The sequence below is a fragment of the Phyllobates terribilis genome, unplaced genomic scaffold, assembly GCF_046119375.1.
Source record: "Phyllobates terribilis strain yellow unplaced genomic scaffold, ASM4611937v1 Scaffold_5__5_contigs__length_657084704, whole genome shotgun sequence".
Lineage (NCBI taxonomy): Eukaryota > Metazoa > Chordata > Amphibia > Anura > Dendrobatidae > Phyllobates > Phyllobates terribilis.
The window spans coordinates 38,165,222-38,181,759 of NW_027362765.1; the positions used below are offsets into that span (position 1 = coordinate 38,165,222).

General features: G+C 46.9%; 1 protein-coding gene across 1 annotated transcript in view; it reads left to right on the top strand.

The window, feature by feature from the left end:
* LOC141270626 (uncharacterized) overlaps positions 1–16,538 on the top strand; it is a 42,433-nt gene that overhangs the window by 19,444 nt on the left and 6,451 nt on the right. Inside the window, exons 2-11 of the mRNA XM_073680698.1 lie at positions 11,020–11,079; positions 12,161–12,310; positions 12,440–12,619; positions 12,703–12,826; positions 12,910–13,007; positions 13,989–14,138; positions 14,268–14,447; positions 14,531–14,654; positions 14,737–14,834; positions 15,028–15,118. Of these exons, the coding sequence (XP_073536799.1) occupies positions 11,023–11,079; positions 12,161–12,310; positions 12,440–12,619; positions 12,703–12,826; positions 12,910–13,007; positions 13,989–14,138; positions 14,268–14,447; positions 14,531–14,654; positions 14,737–14,834; positions 15,028–15,118 (1,252 nt within the window). The 5' untranslated portion in view covers positions 11,020–11,022. The remainder of the gene's footprint in view (positions 1–11,019; positions 11,080–12,160; positions 12,311–12,439; positions 12,620–12,702; positions 12,827–12,909; positions 13,008–13,988; positions 14,139–14,267; positions 14,448–14,530; positions 14,655–14,736; positions 14,835–15,027; positions 15,119–16,538) is intronic.

A 16,538-nucleotide genomic window follows, 5' to 3' on the forward strand; every position in this document is an offset into this window, starting at 1 on the left:
TGCGTCCATGTCTGGATTTTCTTGAAATTAATAAGATTACCGTATGCAATTCTTACCCATTGCCGTTAATTCCTGACTTGTTTAACCAGTTAGTTGGGGCCAAGTGGTTTTCTAAAATTGATCTCCGGGGGGCATACAATTTATTACGAGTGAAGGAGGGTGATGAATGGAAAACTGCTTTTAACACTCCGGTAGGTCATTTTGAGAATCTAGTGATACCTTTTGGTCTTACCAATGCACCTGCTTTTTTTCAGAACCTTATTAATTACATTCTGAGACCTTTGATTGGTAAGAATGTGGTTGTGTATTTGGATGACATTCTGATTGATTCGCCAGTTCTGGAGTCTCATTGGCAGAGTGTACGTGAAGTTTTGCAGTTATTGAGCGATAACTCACTCTTTGCTAAGCTGGAGAAATGTGAGTTCGCTGTGCAGAAAATTAGTTTTTTTGGCTACATTGTCTCCAGCGAGAGCTTTGAGATGGACCCGGTGAAGGTTCAGGCTGTGCAGGAATGGCCTAGGCCTGTTGGTTTGAAATCTATACAGAGATTTTTGGGTTTTGCCAATTATTACATGAAATTCATTAAGAATTTTTCCATAATTGTTAAACCTTTAACCGATCTAACCAGGAAAGGTGAGAATACGGTCCAATGGACTACTGGGGCCATTGAAGCTTTTGAGTATCTGAAAGAGAGGTTCAGTTCTGCCCTTATCCTTATGCAGCCTGATGAGACCAAGCCTTTTTTGGTTGAGGTTGATGCTTCGTCGGTGGGGGTCGGAGCAGTTTTGTCTCAGGAGAACAAGGATGGAGCACAACCTTGTGCCTTCTTTTCGAAAAAAAATTCGGAAACCAAACTGAATTATGATGTTGGAAATCGGGAGTTGTTGGCTATTAAACTCGCGTTTGAACATTGGTGTAATTTTTTGGAAGGCGCTAGACATCCTATTCAGGTTTTCACTGATCATAAGAATTTGATCTATCTGGATGCTGCCAAGCGCTTGAATGCCCGTCAAGCTAGATGGCCACTTTTTTTTTCTTGGTTTCATTTTTCTGTTAATTATATCCCTGGTACTAAGAATGTTAAAGCCGATGCTTTATCTCCCAGTTTCTCTCCTGCGGTCGGTGCCGAGGAGGAAGAGAGCATTTTACAGAAATGAGTAGTGGTGGCGGCATTGGACTCTGTTTTGGAGAATGGTATTCTAAAAGCTCAAGATGATGCTCCAACTAACACTCCCCATGGGAGGTTGTTTGTGCCTAGAACCTTTAGGAGAGACTTGTTTGTGGAGTGTCATGAGTCTCGGTTGGCAGGTCATCCAGGAATTTCTGAAACTAAGAGACTTATCAGTTGCAGTTTTTGGTGGCCTGAAGGGCAGAAAGAAGTCATCAAGTGGGTGCGTCAATGTACGGTGTGTGCTAGGTCAAAGGCTTCACATGCTCCTGCTGTGGGGTTGCTTTGCCCTCTGGTGGTTCCTAGTTCGCCTTGGATGCATCTCACAATGGATTTTATTACTGATCTGCCCGTGTCTGAGGGTTTTACTGTCATCTGGGTGGTCGTGGACCGTATTAGTAAGATGTGTCATTTGGTTCCATTCATTAAGTTTCCCTGCGCCAAGACACTCGCTAAGGCTTTTGTTAAGGAAATTGTCAAGCTTCATGGTGTTTCCGCGGATATTGTTTCTGATAGGGGACCTCAGTTTGTGGCTCGCTTTTGGCGTGCTTTTTGTGACAGGTTGGGAGTCTATTTGTCCTTTTCGTCTGGGTATCATCCTGAGTCTAATGGACAGACTGAGAGAAAGAACCAGGATGTAGAACAGTTTTTGCGATGTTTTGTGGTGGACAATCAAGAGGTGTGGTCTGAGTTTCTGCCCCTTGCAGAATTTGCTCTTAACAATCATAAATCCTCCTCAGCTGGGTGTTCTCCTTTTTTTTGTTGTACTGGGATACATCCGTCTTTTGGTTCGTTCTCCAAATTGGGGTTGGCGGTGCCGGAGGAGGAGAATTTTTCCGGTGATTTGGAGAGTTTGGACTAATGTACGTCGCAACCTTCAAGGGGCTAACAAGAAGTCCAAGAAGTATTTTGACAGGAAACGTAAGGAGGTTTTGTTTGCTGTAGGTGACATGGTTTGGTTGTCCTCAAGGAATCTGCGGTTGAGGATTCCCTCTAAAAAACTGGGTCCTAAGTTTGTGGGTCCATTTAAAGTGCTTCAGGTTGTTAACCTGTCTGCGGTTAGGTTGGATGTCCCTACTTCCTGGAAGATTAACCCTGTGTTTCATGTTTCCTTGTTGAAAAAGGCGGATGTGTCAGATAGGGATGCTACTGTCACAGTTCCTCCTGTGGTGGAGGACGGCGAATATGAAAGTTCGCATATCTTGAATTCAAGATGGCATAGAGGGAGATTACAGTATCTCGTCTCCTGGAAGGGTTTCGGTCCCGAAGATAACTCCTGGGTAAGGATGGATGATGTCTCTGCTCCTAGGCTTCTTAGAGCTTTCCACAGGAGGTTTCCGGATAAGCCTGGGCCTGGAGGATCCGGAAGATCGTCATAAAAGAGGGGGTACTGTTAGAACTCTCCTGTTTGTTGATTCCATCTTGTGGTTTGCGGTCACGTGACCATCAGCCTTTATATTCCACCTCCGTCTTTTTGGCTGTGCTGGACTTCAGTGTTTTTTGACTGTTTTGCTAGCCAGGTGCTTTTGTGCCTATCTCTTTCAATTTGCTTTGGTCCTTCTGGGACTTCTAGTACTTTATGTCAGTTTCTCTTTTTGTGTTCTGCAACAACCTTTTCTGTTCAGGAGGTCTCCCATTTTTTGTCCCAGTCCTTAGATCTATTAGGGACTTCTTCCCTTTATTCTATAGGTCTTCGTTCAGACTAGCCGAGGATGAAGGTGGGTCCATTCGCAAGGAACAGGTAGCCCGCTGCATTTTAGGGACTCAGCTTAGTTTAGTTTTAGGGAAAGCTTTCCCCTTTCTTTCCTTAGTACTTGTTGCAGATCATAACATCTGGATCAGTACGATGGGGCTAGCCCATTCACTCTGTGATTCCTCGATTACGCCTAACTGGAGCATTTGTTTTACCTCAGCTGTGATGGCTTGCCTCCGGGCTTCGGGTACCCGGTACGGTCTCATTCGTACCCTTACCCCAGGTTCGGTGACAATGTCATGCTGGAGAACCGTAGTCCTACCTGGTAGCTCTGAGAACACATCGGTATTCTGCTGCACCAGCGAGCGAGCCTCCCATCGCTGCTGTTTAGTGAGAGCATCACTTATCCTGACCTCTTCCCTGGACGCATCCTTGGCTGAAGGTAGAGAACTCTCTGGCGGCATGCCCGGAGTGACGTCTGTGTAATGCACACGCCCGGGCTGAGCGGCGTGTGCGTGTGATTCCACTGGACCGTGCCGGAGAGTGAATGCCTGGAGGGGCGTAACTAGGTATTCACCCGATCCGACCAGGGTCGCACGACGGCATACGACGCCAGTGCACCAAGGAGGAACCGAGCAGAGGGACCAGGTGCTACTCCAGGACAGACCCCGGACACGGCTGTTGACCCACACAGGGGAATACAGGAACAGACTGGTTAGGCTGGCGCACAGACTGGTGGGTATAGGCAGGCACGACTGGTATGCAGGCAGGCGGGTATGCAGGCAGGGGGGTACAGGCAAGCACAGCTAGAGTGCAGACAGGGAGGCACTAGCAGGTAGGAACACAGGCGGGATAGGACCCAGTACACACTGGGACTCAGGAACAATACAGGCAGAGGGGTACAGGCAAGCACAGCTAGAGTGCAGACAGGGAGGCACTAGCAGGTAGGAACACAGGCGGGATAGGACCCAGTACACACTGGGACTCAGGAACAGAACCACAGATGTGGCGGACAAACACAGCAGAGTGAGGCCGCCCAGAGAGGTGAGCGAGAACAGGGCAGGACAAGACCGCCTGGAACGGTGAGCAAGAGTAGAGCAGGACGAGGCCGCCAGGAGCGGTGAGCAAAGGGTCAGAGCTGAGCGAGACTGCCAGAGCAGCGAGCAAGAGTAAAGCAGGACGAGACCGCCTGGAGCGGTGAGCGAGAGTGGAGCAAGACTGCCGGAGCAGTGAGCAAAAGAGTCAGAGCAGGCTAGAACCGCCAGAGCGGTGAGCAAAGGAGTCAGAGCAGGCTAGAACTGCCGGAGCGGAGAGCAAAGGTGTCAGAGCAGGCTAGAACCGCCGGAGCGGTGAGCAAAGGAGTCAGAGCAGGCTAGAACCGCCGGAGCGGTGAGCAAAGGAGTCAGAGCAGGCTAGAACCGCCGGAGCGGTGAGCAAAGGAGTCAGAGCAGGCTAGAACCGCCGGAGCGGTGAGCAAGGCAGAGCAGGGGGGACAGGGCTCTGTTCACACGGAACAGACAGGAAGGGAAAGGCAGAGCCAGATGCCCACAGGGTACTTGCAGTGAAGTAGCGAGTGGACCACAAACTCACAAACGGGAGTACAGAGACAACAAGCAGGAGTTAGGTACGAGTTCAGACTCTGCAGAAAAAGGAAAGGAACGGACATAGAGGCAAAACAGGTAAAGGATAGGAGAGAGTTCAGACTGGAACTGAGTGTACGGAGGAGACCGACACTGCAGCGGGATACAGGAGCGGGTCTGGGAATACGGCCCCCAGAGAGGCGGGACGAACAGGCAAGGAGCGTGTTCAGACAGGACAGACAAGATACAGGAGCGGGTCTAGGTAATCGGCCCCTAGAAGGCGGGAGGAACAGGCTAGGAGCGTGTTCAGACAGGACAGACAAGATACAGGAGCGGGTCTAGGTAATCGGCCCCTAGAAGGCGGGAGGAACAGGCTAGGAGCGTGTTCAGACAGGACAGACAAGATACAGGAGCGGGTCTAGGTAATCGGCCCCTAGAAGGCGGGAGGAACAGGCTAGGAGCGTGTTCAGACAGGCCTGGAAATACAGCCTCCAGGATAGGCAGACAAGAGAACACAGAACGTGACCTGGCACCTTCAGAGTGCAAGCACACACTGAATGAAACACAATGCTCAGGCGGGGATTGATTGCCGCAGCTGGGTTATATACCAGGTGACAGACAGCAATAGGCTGAGGACGCACAAGGGGTGTGACCCACAGCAGGTACAAAAAGCAGGAAGTGATCGGGCGCTGCCCTTAAGCAGCAGAAACAGACACAAACAGACAGCATGGAGGGAAGCCAGAGAGACATTCTGGACAGGAGATCAAGTGCGCGCTCTTGCACAGTGGGAGATGGACCACTATGCAAGGACGCCGCCAGGTATGTTACAGTCTGTAACTAAACACTCTCGATCTTTCCAAGGTTTTAGCAGGTTTACATGATAAAGCTGCTCAGGTTTCCTCCTTCCGAGCTGATACACCCGGTAATTTACCTCCCCCACCTTTTCTCGAACTTCATATGGCCCTTGCCACTTGGCCATGAGCTTACTCTCGGCTGTGGGTACCAGTACTAACACCCGATCGCCCTTGTTAAAAGACCTGACCGTGGCTCTTTTATTATATGTACGCCTCTGTGCTGCCTGGGCATCTAACAGATGTTCTTTCACGATGGGCATGACCGCAACGATCCGGTCCTGCATACTAGCCACGTGTTCAATTATACTCCTATGTGGAGTCGGCTCTTGTTCTAACGTCTCTTTGGCTACGTCCAACAGACTCCTAGGGTGTCTGCTGTACAATAACTAAAAGGGAGAGAACCCTGTGGAATCCTGGGGTATCTCACGGACGGCGAACATCAAATAGGGTAGCAACATGTCCCAATCACTTCCATCCTTAGAAACCACCTTTTTTAACATGGACTTGAGGGTTTTATTGAACCGTTCTACTAGCCCGTCGGTTTGAGGGTGGTATACCGAGTTGCGCAATTGTTTTATTTTTAGCAGTTTGCACATTCACCTTGGACATAAAAGGGGTCCCTTGATCCGTCAGGATCTCCTTAGGTAGCCCAAGGCGACAGAACATGGCAAACAGCTCCCGTGCAATCAGTTTCGCCGAGGTATGGCATAGCAGAATAGCCTCCGGATACTGGGTGGCATAGTCGACGACCACCAGTATATGTTGGTGGCCATGAGCGGATTTTACAATGGGCCCTACCAAGTCCATTGCAATCCGTTCAAAAGGTACCTCTATCTGTTCCACGATCTTGTCCCTGATTTTGTCTACGCTATAGAGCAACTCACCGTTGACCACCATGTGTGGAAACACAGTATCTGCACCGGGCTGTTGAGCTACACCATTTACCTCCAACACCCTTTCCCGTGCCCAAGTCAGGGTGGGATCCTATAGCTGAGCTTTCACAAACGTGCCCCGGGACACTTCCAGCTGAGGGATCGATGGGGTCTCCTTGACCTCTCCTGCCAGCACCTCTAGGGGAAACCTATCGGGGTCACACTCTGTCCCTAGGTTGGACACCCCTATGGCAGGCACCCCTGAGTCTGGTTCTTCGGGTACAGCGCCCGTAATAAATTTTAACGTGGGAGAGTGGTTTTTGTTTTTCCACAGAGTCCAGAACAGGGGCAAGTCTCTTCCCAACACAGTCCCATAGGGAAGAGTTTTTACCACCCCCACCACATTTCGTGTCTCCACATGGCGTGGACAAAACTACCGGTTGGGTGTTCTCGGAGGTCCTCATGGATACACACAACCCTGACTGTCCGTCCACTGGGGTTGTCTTCTCCCACCAGCGACTCATGTACCAAAGTCACTAGGCTCCCCGAGTCTAAGATGGCCTCCATTGGGTACCCATTAACCAGTACCTGGCACAGTTGGGGTTCACTGTCCGGGGGGTCGGCACTCGTAGTGCAGACGGTGTGGGTGTACAGTTAGACCCGGCAGTTATACCTGCAGTCCATGATGCTGTGTAGTCAGGGGGCAGTTAGCAACCACATGTCCCGGCCCCTGACACCGCCAGCACCTAATGGTGGAGGTACTGTTAGTTCTTGTGACCGTTTGGGAGGGAACCGGTGCTGACCGTCCTCAGCAGAGGGACGCAACCCCTTTCCCTTTTCCTGGGTTGGCAGGGTCCGGCGTGACAGCCACGAGGGGGCAGAGTCCCATATAAAGTCCTGAGTGGCCGAGTACTGCTCGACCAGGCTGACCACCTGGTCGAGGGTGCCAGGGTCCCCTTGCCCCACCCAACATTGGATAGCGGCCGGCAGAGTCCTCACCAGCCGGTCGACCACCACCCTCTCCACCATCTGGGCTGGAGTCAAAGACTCAGGCTGGAGCCACCTCTTTACCAGCTTCAGAAGGTCATAAGTCTGAGACCGGGTGGGTCGGGTCTCCACAAAGGCCCATGAAAATACGCGTTGAGCCCTCACGTATGTATTGACCCCCAGTCGGCTCACCTTTGAGCCTCTGGTAGTCCTGGGCGTCCTCCCGACTGCGGTCGAAGTAGGCCTTCTTGACATCGCCGACCAAAAATGGAGCCACCACTTCCGCTCACTGGCCGGCTGGTAGGTTTTCCCGCTCTGCTGTGCGTTCATAGATGGTAAGGAAGGCTTCCGCATCGTCCTCCGGTCCCATCTTCCTCAACGCTGAGCATACCTTGTCCCGGGCCTCTCAACGTCTCCCGCAGAGCTGTGAGCTGCTGCATAATCAGCTCCTGCTGCTGCCGCTGCGTTAGGATCAATTGCCTTAACAGCGCCTCCATTTTGTCCACAGGTTTGGGCTGAAAGGTGGCAGGTCTTATTGTGGTCATGCAGCTGCCAGTGGGGTATGCCTCAGTCACAATGCCCGCATTCTCCACCAAGCTGTAAGGCGGCGGTGTTCACACCGTGCAGTAACTGAGGCAGTGACCCAAGCAAGTCCAACATAAGCAGCTTTTATTCAGCAACTCACGGGTAAAACAGAAAGTCCTCCGGTTTGCAGCCGGGTTAACATAAGTCCATAAACAACGGTTGCCGTGGGCAACAGCTGCGTCGCTCAGAGCCTTCCCAGGCGTGGGTTCAGCTACACACAGACCCGCCAAGCTTTCCTGCTATGCTCCTAGCAGGTCCCAACACTGAACAACACTAACCCTTAATGCAGGGTCTTTAAAGGACCTGTTGCAAGAGCCACTGGAAAACCCGGGTTGGAGGGAGGGGGCCGCCCCACTGCCTTCCTGTAGCCTCCTCCAAGAAATGAAGGCCCTGCCGGGTTTTACTAATATGCCTTAGCCAGATAGTCTGACTATGTCAATGCTTACCCACATTCCTGCATTGCTGCCGCAGCTGTGTCTGTGACTGCAATGCACTCCAACGGGTTTAATAGGTCTCTGTACACATTCTGGGGGATATAGAACGTCCCTCGTATACGATCCCAGTCAATTCCTCACAATTGATAGGCAAGAACTTCATGATGGCATCCATAGACCTTCAGGATGCCTACTATCATATTCCTATCCATGCAACACATCGAAGGTATCTAAGGTTTGCGGTAACTCAGGGAAGTCGAGTTCTGCATTATCAATTCAATGCCCTACCTTTCGGCATCTCTCCCGCTCCTCGAATTTTTACCAAAATAATGGCAGTGGTAATAGCATCCATCAGACACAAAAACATTTGTATAGTGCCTTACCTCGACAACCTGTTACTGATAGGCCATTCAGAGTTAATTCTACAGGAAGTCCTGGATCTTCTTACATTCTTGGGGTGGCTAATAAATTACAAAAAAATCCAATCTGACCACTTCCCCAGAAAGGATCTTCCTGGGAATACTATTGGACTCACAGCAACAAATATCCCTATTGCCAAAAGACAAACAGGAGATCATAAGGTACAAAGTAACAACCCTGCGAGATCAGAGGAAAATATCTTTACGATTTGCCATGTCGGTGTTGGGGTCAATTACGTCTTGTATCCCGGCGGTAGCCTGGGCTCAGGCCCACACAAGGACTCTGCAATCCCACATTCTAAAGTGCTGGGACGGGGCTCCGGGATCCCTAAACAAAACTATTCACTTGCCAGGGCAAGTAAAAGCCTCTCTCTCCTGGTGATTCACCCAAAAAAATCTGCACAGAGGGGTAGCCTGGGATCAGACTCCCCTATCATCAGTCACAACAGACGCCAGCAAAATAGGATGGGGAGCCGTAATCTCCCACACCACGTTTCAGGGTACATGGGCCCAAAACATCGGCGGTCACTCTTCCAACTTCAGAGAGCTAAAGGCGGTGGAAGAGGCCCTGAAAGCAGCAGTAGACCTAATAAAAGGTACCCACCTAAAGGTATACTGGACAACGTAACCACGGTGGCTCATCCACGACACCAAGGGAGCACGAGGTACGAGAGTCTAAAAGCAGTCTAAGCATGATCTTTGCATGGGCGAAACGACATGTTCTTTCCCTGTCAGCATTCCATCTGAAGGGATCTTGCAATGTCCAAGCAGACTTTCTCAGCAGGAAGACGTTACATCCAGGGGAATGGAGCTTGCACAACGAAACGATCCTTCTGCTAACAAAAAGATGGTCTACCTCTCTGGTAGACCTATTCGCCACTCGTCAGAACACGAAAGTGAAAAACTTTTTTTCTTTAAATCTTGTCTTGGCAGTGGATGCATTTTCATGCCGGTGGGACTTCAAATTGGCTTACGCCTTTCCATCGCTTCCTCTCTTACCAAAAACCTTGCAGAAAGTCAGAAGAGACTAAACAAAAACCATACTAGTAGCTCCACACTGGCCCAGAAGGGACTGGTTCAGGACCCTAAACATTCTAAAAGTAGATGGTCCTCTAACTCTTCTATCGACCAACAACCTTCTACATTAAGGGCCAGTTTTTCACCCAGATCCTCAGGCTTTACAACTGGTGGCCTGGCTTCTGAATCCAACATCCTAAAATCAAAAGACCTTTCGGATAAAGTGATAAAAACACTTCAAAGGAGCAGGAAACCAGTGACCTACTCCATCTATAGCAAAATTTGGAAAGTCTTCTTTCCATAGTGTGGCTCTATCCCGCCAGATCTTTGGCATCCAAATATAGCACAAAGTCTCGATTTCTTACAGAGTGGACTAGAGAAAGGCCTGAAAACCAGTACCTTGAAGGTCCAGGTAGCGGCACTTAGTTCATACTTCGATGAAATCCTAGCAGACCACCGCTGGGTGAAAAGGTTTATGGTCGCAGCATCTCTCCTTCAGCCCAGGGTCCTTAACTTTGGTCCCAGCCTGGGATCTCAGTATAGTTCTCAAAGGTCTCACGTTGCCTCCTTTTGAGCCTATAGAAAATATAGACATTGATAAGCTATCCTGGAAAACAGCCTTCCTAGTGGCCACTACAACAGTTAGGAGAGTGAGTGAGCTGCAAGCCCTCTCAATTAGAGAACCCTACCTGAGAACTTTAGATGACAAGCTTGTATTTCACCTTGATCCAACCTTTTTACTCAAACTAACGTCTGAGTTTCACATGTCAGAGGACATAATATTACCTTCTTTCTGTCAAAATCCATCCAACAATAAAGAAAAAGAATTCCATACTCTGGATGTACATAGATCAGTACTTCAGTATCTTCAAAGAACAAGTCCTTGGAGAAGAAACCAGAACTTGTTTATACAATACTATGGTCAGAACAAGGGGAAAAAGGGGGCAAAAAAACACAATTGCAAACTGGATCAAAAAGACGATTGTTGGAACTTATGCAAAAACCAAAATATGGTTCCTCCAGAAAAACTGAAGGCACATTCCACTAGAGCAGTGTTGGTCTCATGGGCGGAAAGGGCCAGCACGTCAATAGAGCAGATCTGCAGAGCTGCCACGTGGTCCTTAGTTCATACGTTTAAAAAAATTGCAGACTTTATTTAATGTCCAATACTGATGTCGTCTTTGGAAAGAAGGTGCTCCAGGCCATTGCCCCCCCTCCAGGAATGGTTCTTTGGCATTCCTCTTATGGTGCTGTCGTGGAGGGTGACTAGAGAGATTAGAATTAGTCTTACCGTTAATTCGGTTTCTAGGAACCCTCTACAACAGCATGGGAAATCCCACCCTTCTTTTTTATTTGTGGAAGTGGGGGGGGGGCTATTTAACCTCTTCATGTGTTTCCTGTCCCTTTTAGGGTATGGGGAGTATCCTCCTATGGTGCTGTTGTGGAGGGTTCCTAGAAACCGAATTAACGGTAAGACATTTCTATTTTTTTCAGCTAGTGGAGCTGTGTGATGGCTTATTTTTTGCAGGGCAAGACAACATTTTTATTAATACCATTTTGGGATAGATGTGACTTTTTGATCACATGTTCCAGCCTTTTATGTGGAATTGTGGCAACCCTAAAAACTTAATTTTTGGCATTATTGAATTTCCTTCATTTACGGATTAATTTTTTTTATATTTTGATAGATCTGACTTTTCTGAATTCGGCGATACCACGTGTATTATTTTTTTTTTATATATATATTTTTATTTTCAATGGGGGAAAAGGGAGGCGATTTAAACATTTATTTTCAGATTTTTTTTTACTTTTCTGTATATAAGAAAATACGCTAATGTGCCGAGGTAAAAATAAACATTGCAATCATACCTGAAGTTGTGAGTCCAAAGGAGTCCCATTCAAATCTGTCAGTGTCATTCCCCTGTGAAGGGAGACGACCTTGAAGTCTGTATCAGTAGGTAGCCATGGAGTTCAGTGCGCTCTACTGGGTAAGTGGATCAGACTGAAGTCCGCGGTCCTTTCAGTACACAGCATTCTAGACGGTCACTCTGGATGAAGCCTCCCACGATACAAAAACTGCCACCAGATGCTATGGTGACGTCACCAGCTACGGACTCCTATGCAGGCAAAAAAGGGGGCATACCTTGTTAATTAGAAACCGCTTTGGGCTGATAGAGGAGTGCACAGTCAGAAATGGAAGCAGTCATAACCTTCAATAAACTGACCAGCACCTCCGCACAGAAGAAAGCAAATGTGAACAGGTGCAAGGTGCCATAACTGAATAATATACACACAAGAGAATAGAGCAGCCTCTGTGAGCGCTGGTCACATAATATCTCTACAGACAATCAGCATATGAAGCAGTGACCAAAGTAGCCAGTGAATGGGGACAAGCTGACTGTCACCAATTCATCTAATGTTCCTGTGTATATGACCTAACAATACAACATCTACACGTTCTATCTCCTCATATGTTCCCTTATCTCCAGTATTTGTGTTATTACACGGTATTCTTTATGATATTACATCTGCTTATCTTCTTCCCATTCAGATCCCTACAATATCAGATCCTCTCAGTGGAGATCTTCTATACAAGAGCATTTTCCTGATTGACCCGTCAAGGATGGATAGGGACAGGGACAAGATGGTCGAGAGGATATTACACCTCACCCTAGAGATCCTCTTCCGCCTTACTGGAGAGGTGAGAGATTCTGATGACGTCACATTACATCATTCTTATCTATGGGAACAACAGATGGACAGAACTGGAGAGGTGAGGACTCTGGAAATGTCTGTAGTGAGATTTATTCATGTGTCTCTCCATAACCAGGTTTACACAATAGTGAAGAAGACCTCTAGTGATCGCTGTCAGGCTCCTGTGTCTGAGGGACGGGGAAGACCCCTGAGCCTAATCATGAGGTCTCCACCTCACCCCCTGATACATGAAGACATCAATGACCAGAAGATCCTAGAACTCGCCTACAGGATGATTGTGTTGCTGACTGGAGAGGTGACACTTCTGGGAATGCTGGGACATTATACAGTAACGCTATGAAGGGATCGGGGGGGTGACTATATTATTGTATGTGTTAGGTTCCTATAAGGTGTCAGGATGTCGCCGTCTATTGCTCCGTAGAGGAGTGGGAGTATTTAGAAGGACACAAAGATCTGTACAAGGACATCATGCTGGAGGTTCCCCAGCCCCCCACATCACCAGGTAATAGACAGGACTATATACACTTGACCTATAAGTATCTGTATGTAAAGAATGAATTCAGTCCCTGTATGTGTTTCCTCCAGTGCTATCCAGTAAGAGGACAACACCAGAGAGATGTCCCCGTCCTCTTCTTCCTCAGGACTGTAAACAAGAAAATCCCAATGTTCCTCAGGTTCAACAGGTAGATGAAGAGAAGGTGTCATGAGATCTCCCGTATGATGTGTAGACGGCTCTGAAGGTCTTGTGTTCAGTCTTATCCACCGGTATTATATGTTTTATACTTGTGTAATGAGAACGGTGGAGATGGCAGGATTAGAGCTCATCATAGATGAGACTTCTCCATCTGTCTATGACTTTTACAATATTTGTTTCAGGATAAAGATCTGACTCATATTAATACTAGAGACATATGTGAGGGGCGATGAGCAGTGTAAAGTGGAAATAAAAAATAAACACTGCAATCATACCTGAAGTTGTGAGTCCAAAGGAGTCCCATTCAAATCTGTGAGTGTCATTCCCCTGTGCAGGGAGACGACCTTGAAGTCTGTATCAGTAGGTAGCCATGGAGTTCAGTGCGCTCTACTGAGTAAGTGGATCAGACTGAAGTCCACGGTCCTTTCAGTACACAGCATTCTAGACGGTCACTCTGGATGAAGCCTCCCACGATACAAAAACTGCCACCAGATGCTATGGTGACGTCACCAGCTACGGACTCCTATGCAGGCAAAAAAGGGGGCATACCTTGTTAATTAGAAACAGCTTTGGGCTGATAGAGGAGTGCACAGTCAGAAATGGAGGCAGTCATAACCTTCAATAGTAAACTACAAAAAACTGACCAGCACCTCCGCACAGAAGAAAGCAAATGTGAACAGGTGCAAGGTGCCATAACTGAATAATATACACACAAGAGAATACGGCAGCCTTTGTGAGCGCTGGTCACATAATATCTCTACAGCCAATCAGCATATGAAGCAGTGACCAAAGTAGCCAGTGAATGGGGACAAGCTGACTGTCACCAATTCATCTAATGTTCCTGTGTATATGACCTAACAATACAACATCTACACGTTCTATCTCCTCATATGTTCCCTTATCTCCAGTAATTGTGTTATTACACGGGATTCTTTATGATATTACATCGGCTCATCTTCTTCCCATTCAGATCCCTACAATATCAGATCCTCTCAGTGGAGATCTTCTATACAAGAGCATTTTCCTGATTGACCTGTCAAGGATGGATAGGGACAGGGACAAGATGGTGGAGAGGATATTACACCTCACCCTAGAGATCCTCTTCCGGCTTACTGGAGAGGTGAGAGATTCTGATGACGTCACATTACATCATTCTTATGTATGGGAATAACAGATGGACAGAACTGGAGAGGTGAGGACTCTGAAAATGTCTGTAGTGAGATTTATTCATGTGTCTCTCCATAACCAGGATTATACACTAGTGAAGAAGACCTCTAGTGAGCGCTGTCAGGCCCCTGTGTCTGAGGGACGGGGAAGACCCCTGAGCCCAATCATGGGGCATCCACCTCACACCCTGATACATGAGGACATCAATGACCAGAAGATCCTAGAACTCGCCTACAGGATGATTGTGCTGCTGACTAGAGAGGTGACACTGCTGGGAATGCTGGGACATTATATAGTAACGCTATGAAGGGATCGGGGGGGTGACTATATTATTGTATGTGTTAGATTCCTATAAGGTGTCAGGATGTCGCCGTCTATTGCTCCGTAGAGGAGTGGGAGTATTTAGAAGGACACAAAGATCTGTACAAGGACATCATGACGGAGGTTCCCCAGCCCCTCACATCACCAGGTAATAGACAGGACTATATACACTTGGCCTATAAGTATCTGTATGTAAAGAATGAATTCAGTCCCTGTATGTTTTCCTCCAGTTCTATCCAGTAAGAGGACAACACCAGAGATATGTCCTCGTCCTCTTATTCCACAGGACTGTAAACAAGAATATCCAGATGTTCTTCAGGTTCAACAGGTAGATGAAGAGAAGGTGTCATGAGATCTCCCGTATGATGTGTAGACGGCTGTGAAGGTCTTGTGTTCAGTCTTATCCACCAGTATTATATGTTTTATACTTGTGTAATGAGAACGGTGGAGATGGCAGGATTAGAGCTCATCATAGATGTGACTTCTCCATTTGTCTGTGACTTTTACAATTTTTGTTTCAGGATAAAGATCTGACTCGTATTAATACTACAGAGACATATGTGAGCGGTGATGAGTGGTGTAAAGAGGAGATTCCTAGATATGAATACCCAGGTGAGTAATAACCACTAAATGCAGAAAAGTCACAGATTCTTCTCAGTCACTGGATGTCACTATCTTATCTTCGGTGTACTCCGGCCATATTACAATCAAGCAGTCATCATTCTCCTGCTAAACCCTAACTGTCCCCATTACTTTGGGCATTGGAAGTCCTTCTGTTGGGGTGAGACCTGTTCGGGCCAGAGCTTACAGCCCGGAGAATGCACCTACTACCTCGAATTAGAAGATGGTGACCCTTACCTTCCCAGATCTCTAAACTGCAAATCCAAGTGACACCGTACGTAGAATGTGCTGACAACATAGAAAATCATGTGAAGAAAAATATATTCCGTATGGTGGGCTTTGTTTTTATGACGAGACACCAGTCCAAGTCCTTTTTATTTATATGTTCAAATATAAACAGTAGACACACAAACATAAGAAATATAATGCAATTATCTTTTTTTTTCTTCTTCCTTTTTCTATTTAAACACTTCCCCGACACCCCCCAATCAGGCATGATAACAGAAGAGAAAACCCGTCAATCAATAATTCTTGCCCATATTTCCTAAACTCTTTGCTTCTACTTTTCCCAGCAATTAATTTATTGTGACGCGTAACTTGGCGCAAGCTGTTGTTAGAAAACTATATTTTTAGAAGTTATCCAGTCCTTAAAAATCATTCCCCTTGCAGATAACAATGGTGAAGTAATTAGATCCTTAGTAGGACAATCCATCTAGACTCCTATAAAAAAATGAAATGCCAAAACTATTTTCAGCTTCTCAGCAACAAATGTGATAACTGGTTCTCAAAATTCCCTAATTTCCTGTCAGTCTCAATACATATGAGATAGATCTGCCGCCTCCGAGTTACATATGAGATATTTAGGATATTTTTTAAAAATCAATGTTTTTTATTAAAAGCTTTTGAATATAAACATTACAATACACAAAAGTACCCTCACAAGTTCCCGATCCCTCCCACCCCAACAAAATACAACAATATATAGTAAAGTATAACATAACCAGTAAAGTGGATTCACGGTTCAGTAAAGGATAGGAAGGATGGAATGGCCAGTAATTTACCATTTGTCAGAATGTATAAGAAATTTCGTCATTTGCTAATATAGTACAAATAACATTGATACACATGTACAGTGCCATGAAAAAGTATTCATACCCCGTGAACTTTTATGTGATATACTAACACAAAGTAGCAAGTATTTGTGAAGTGTAAAGGAAATGATACATGGTTTTCTAACTATTTTAAAAATATAAATCTGAAAATTATAATGTGCGTTTGTATTCAGCCCCCCCTTAATCAATACTTTTTAGGACCACCTTTCCCTGCAATTACTGCTCCAAGTCTTTTGGCATTGGTCTCTACCAGCTTTGCACACTTAGAGGCTGAAATGTTTGCCAATTATTCATTGCCA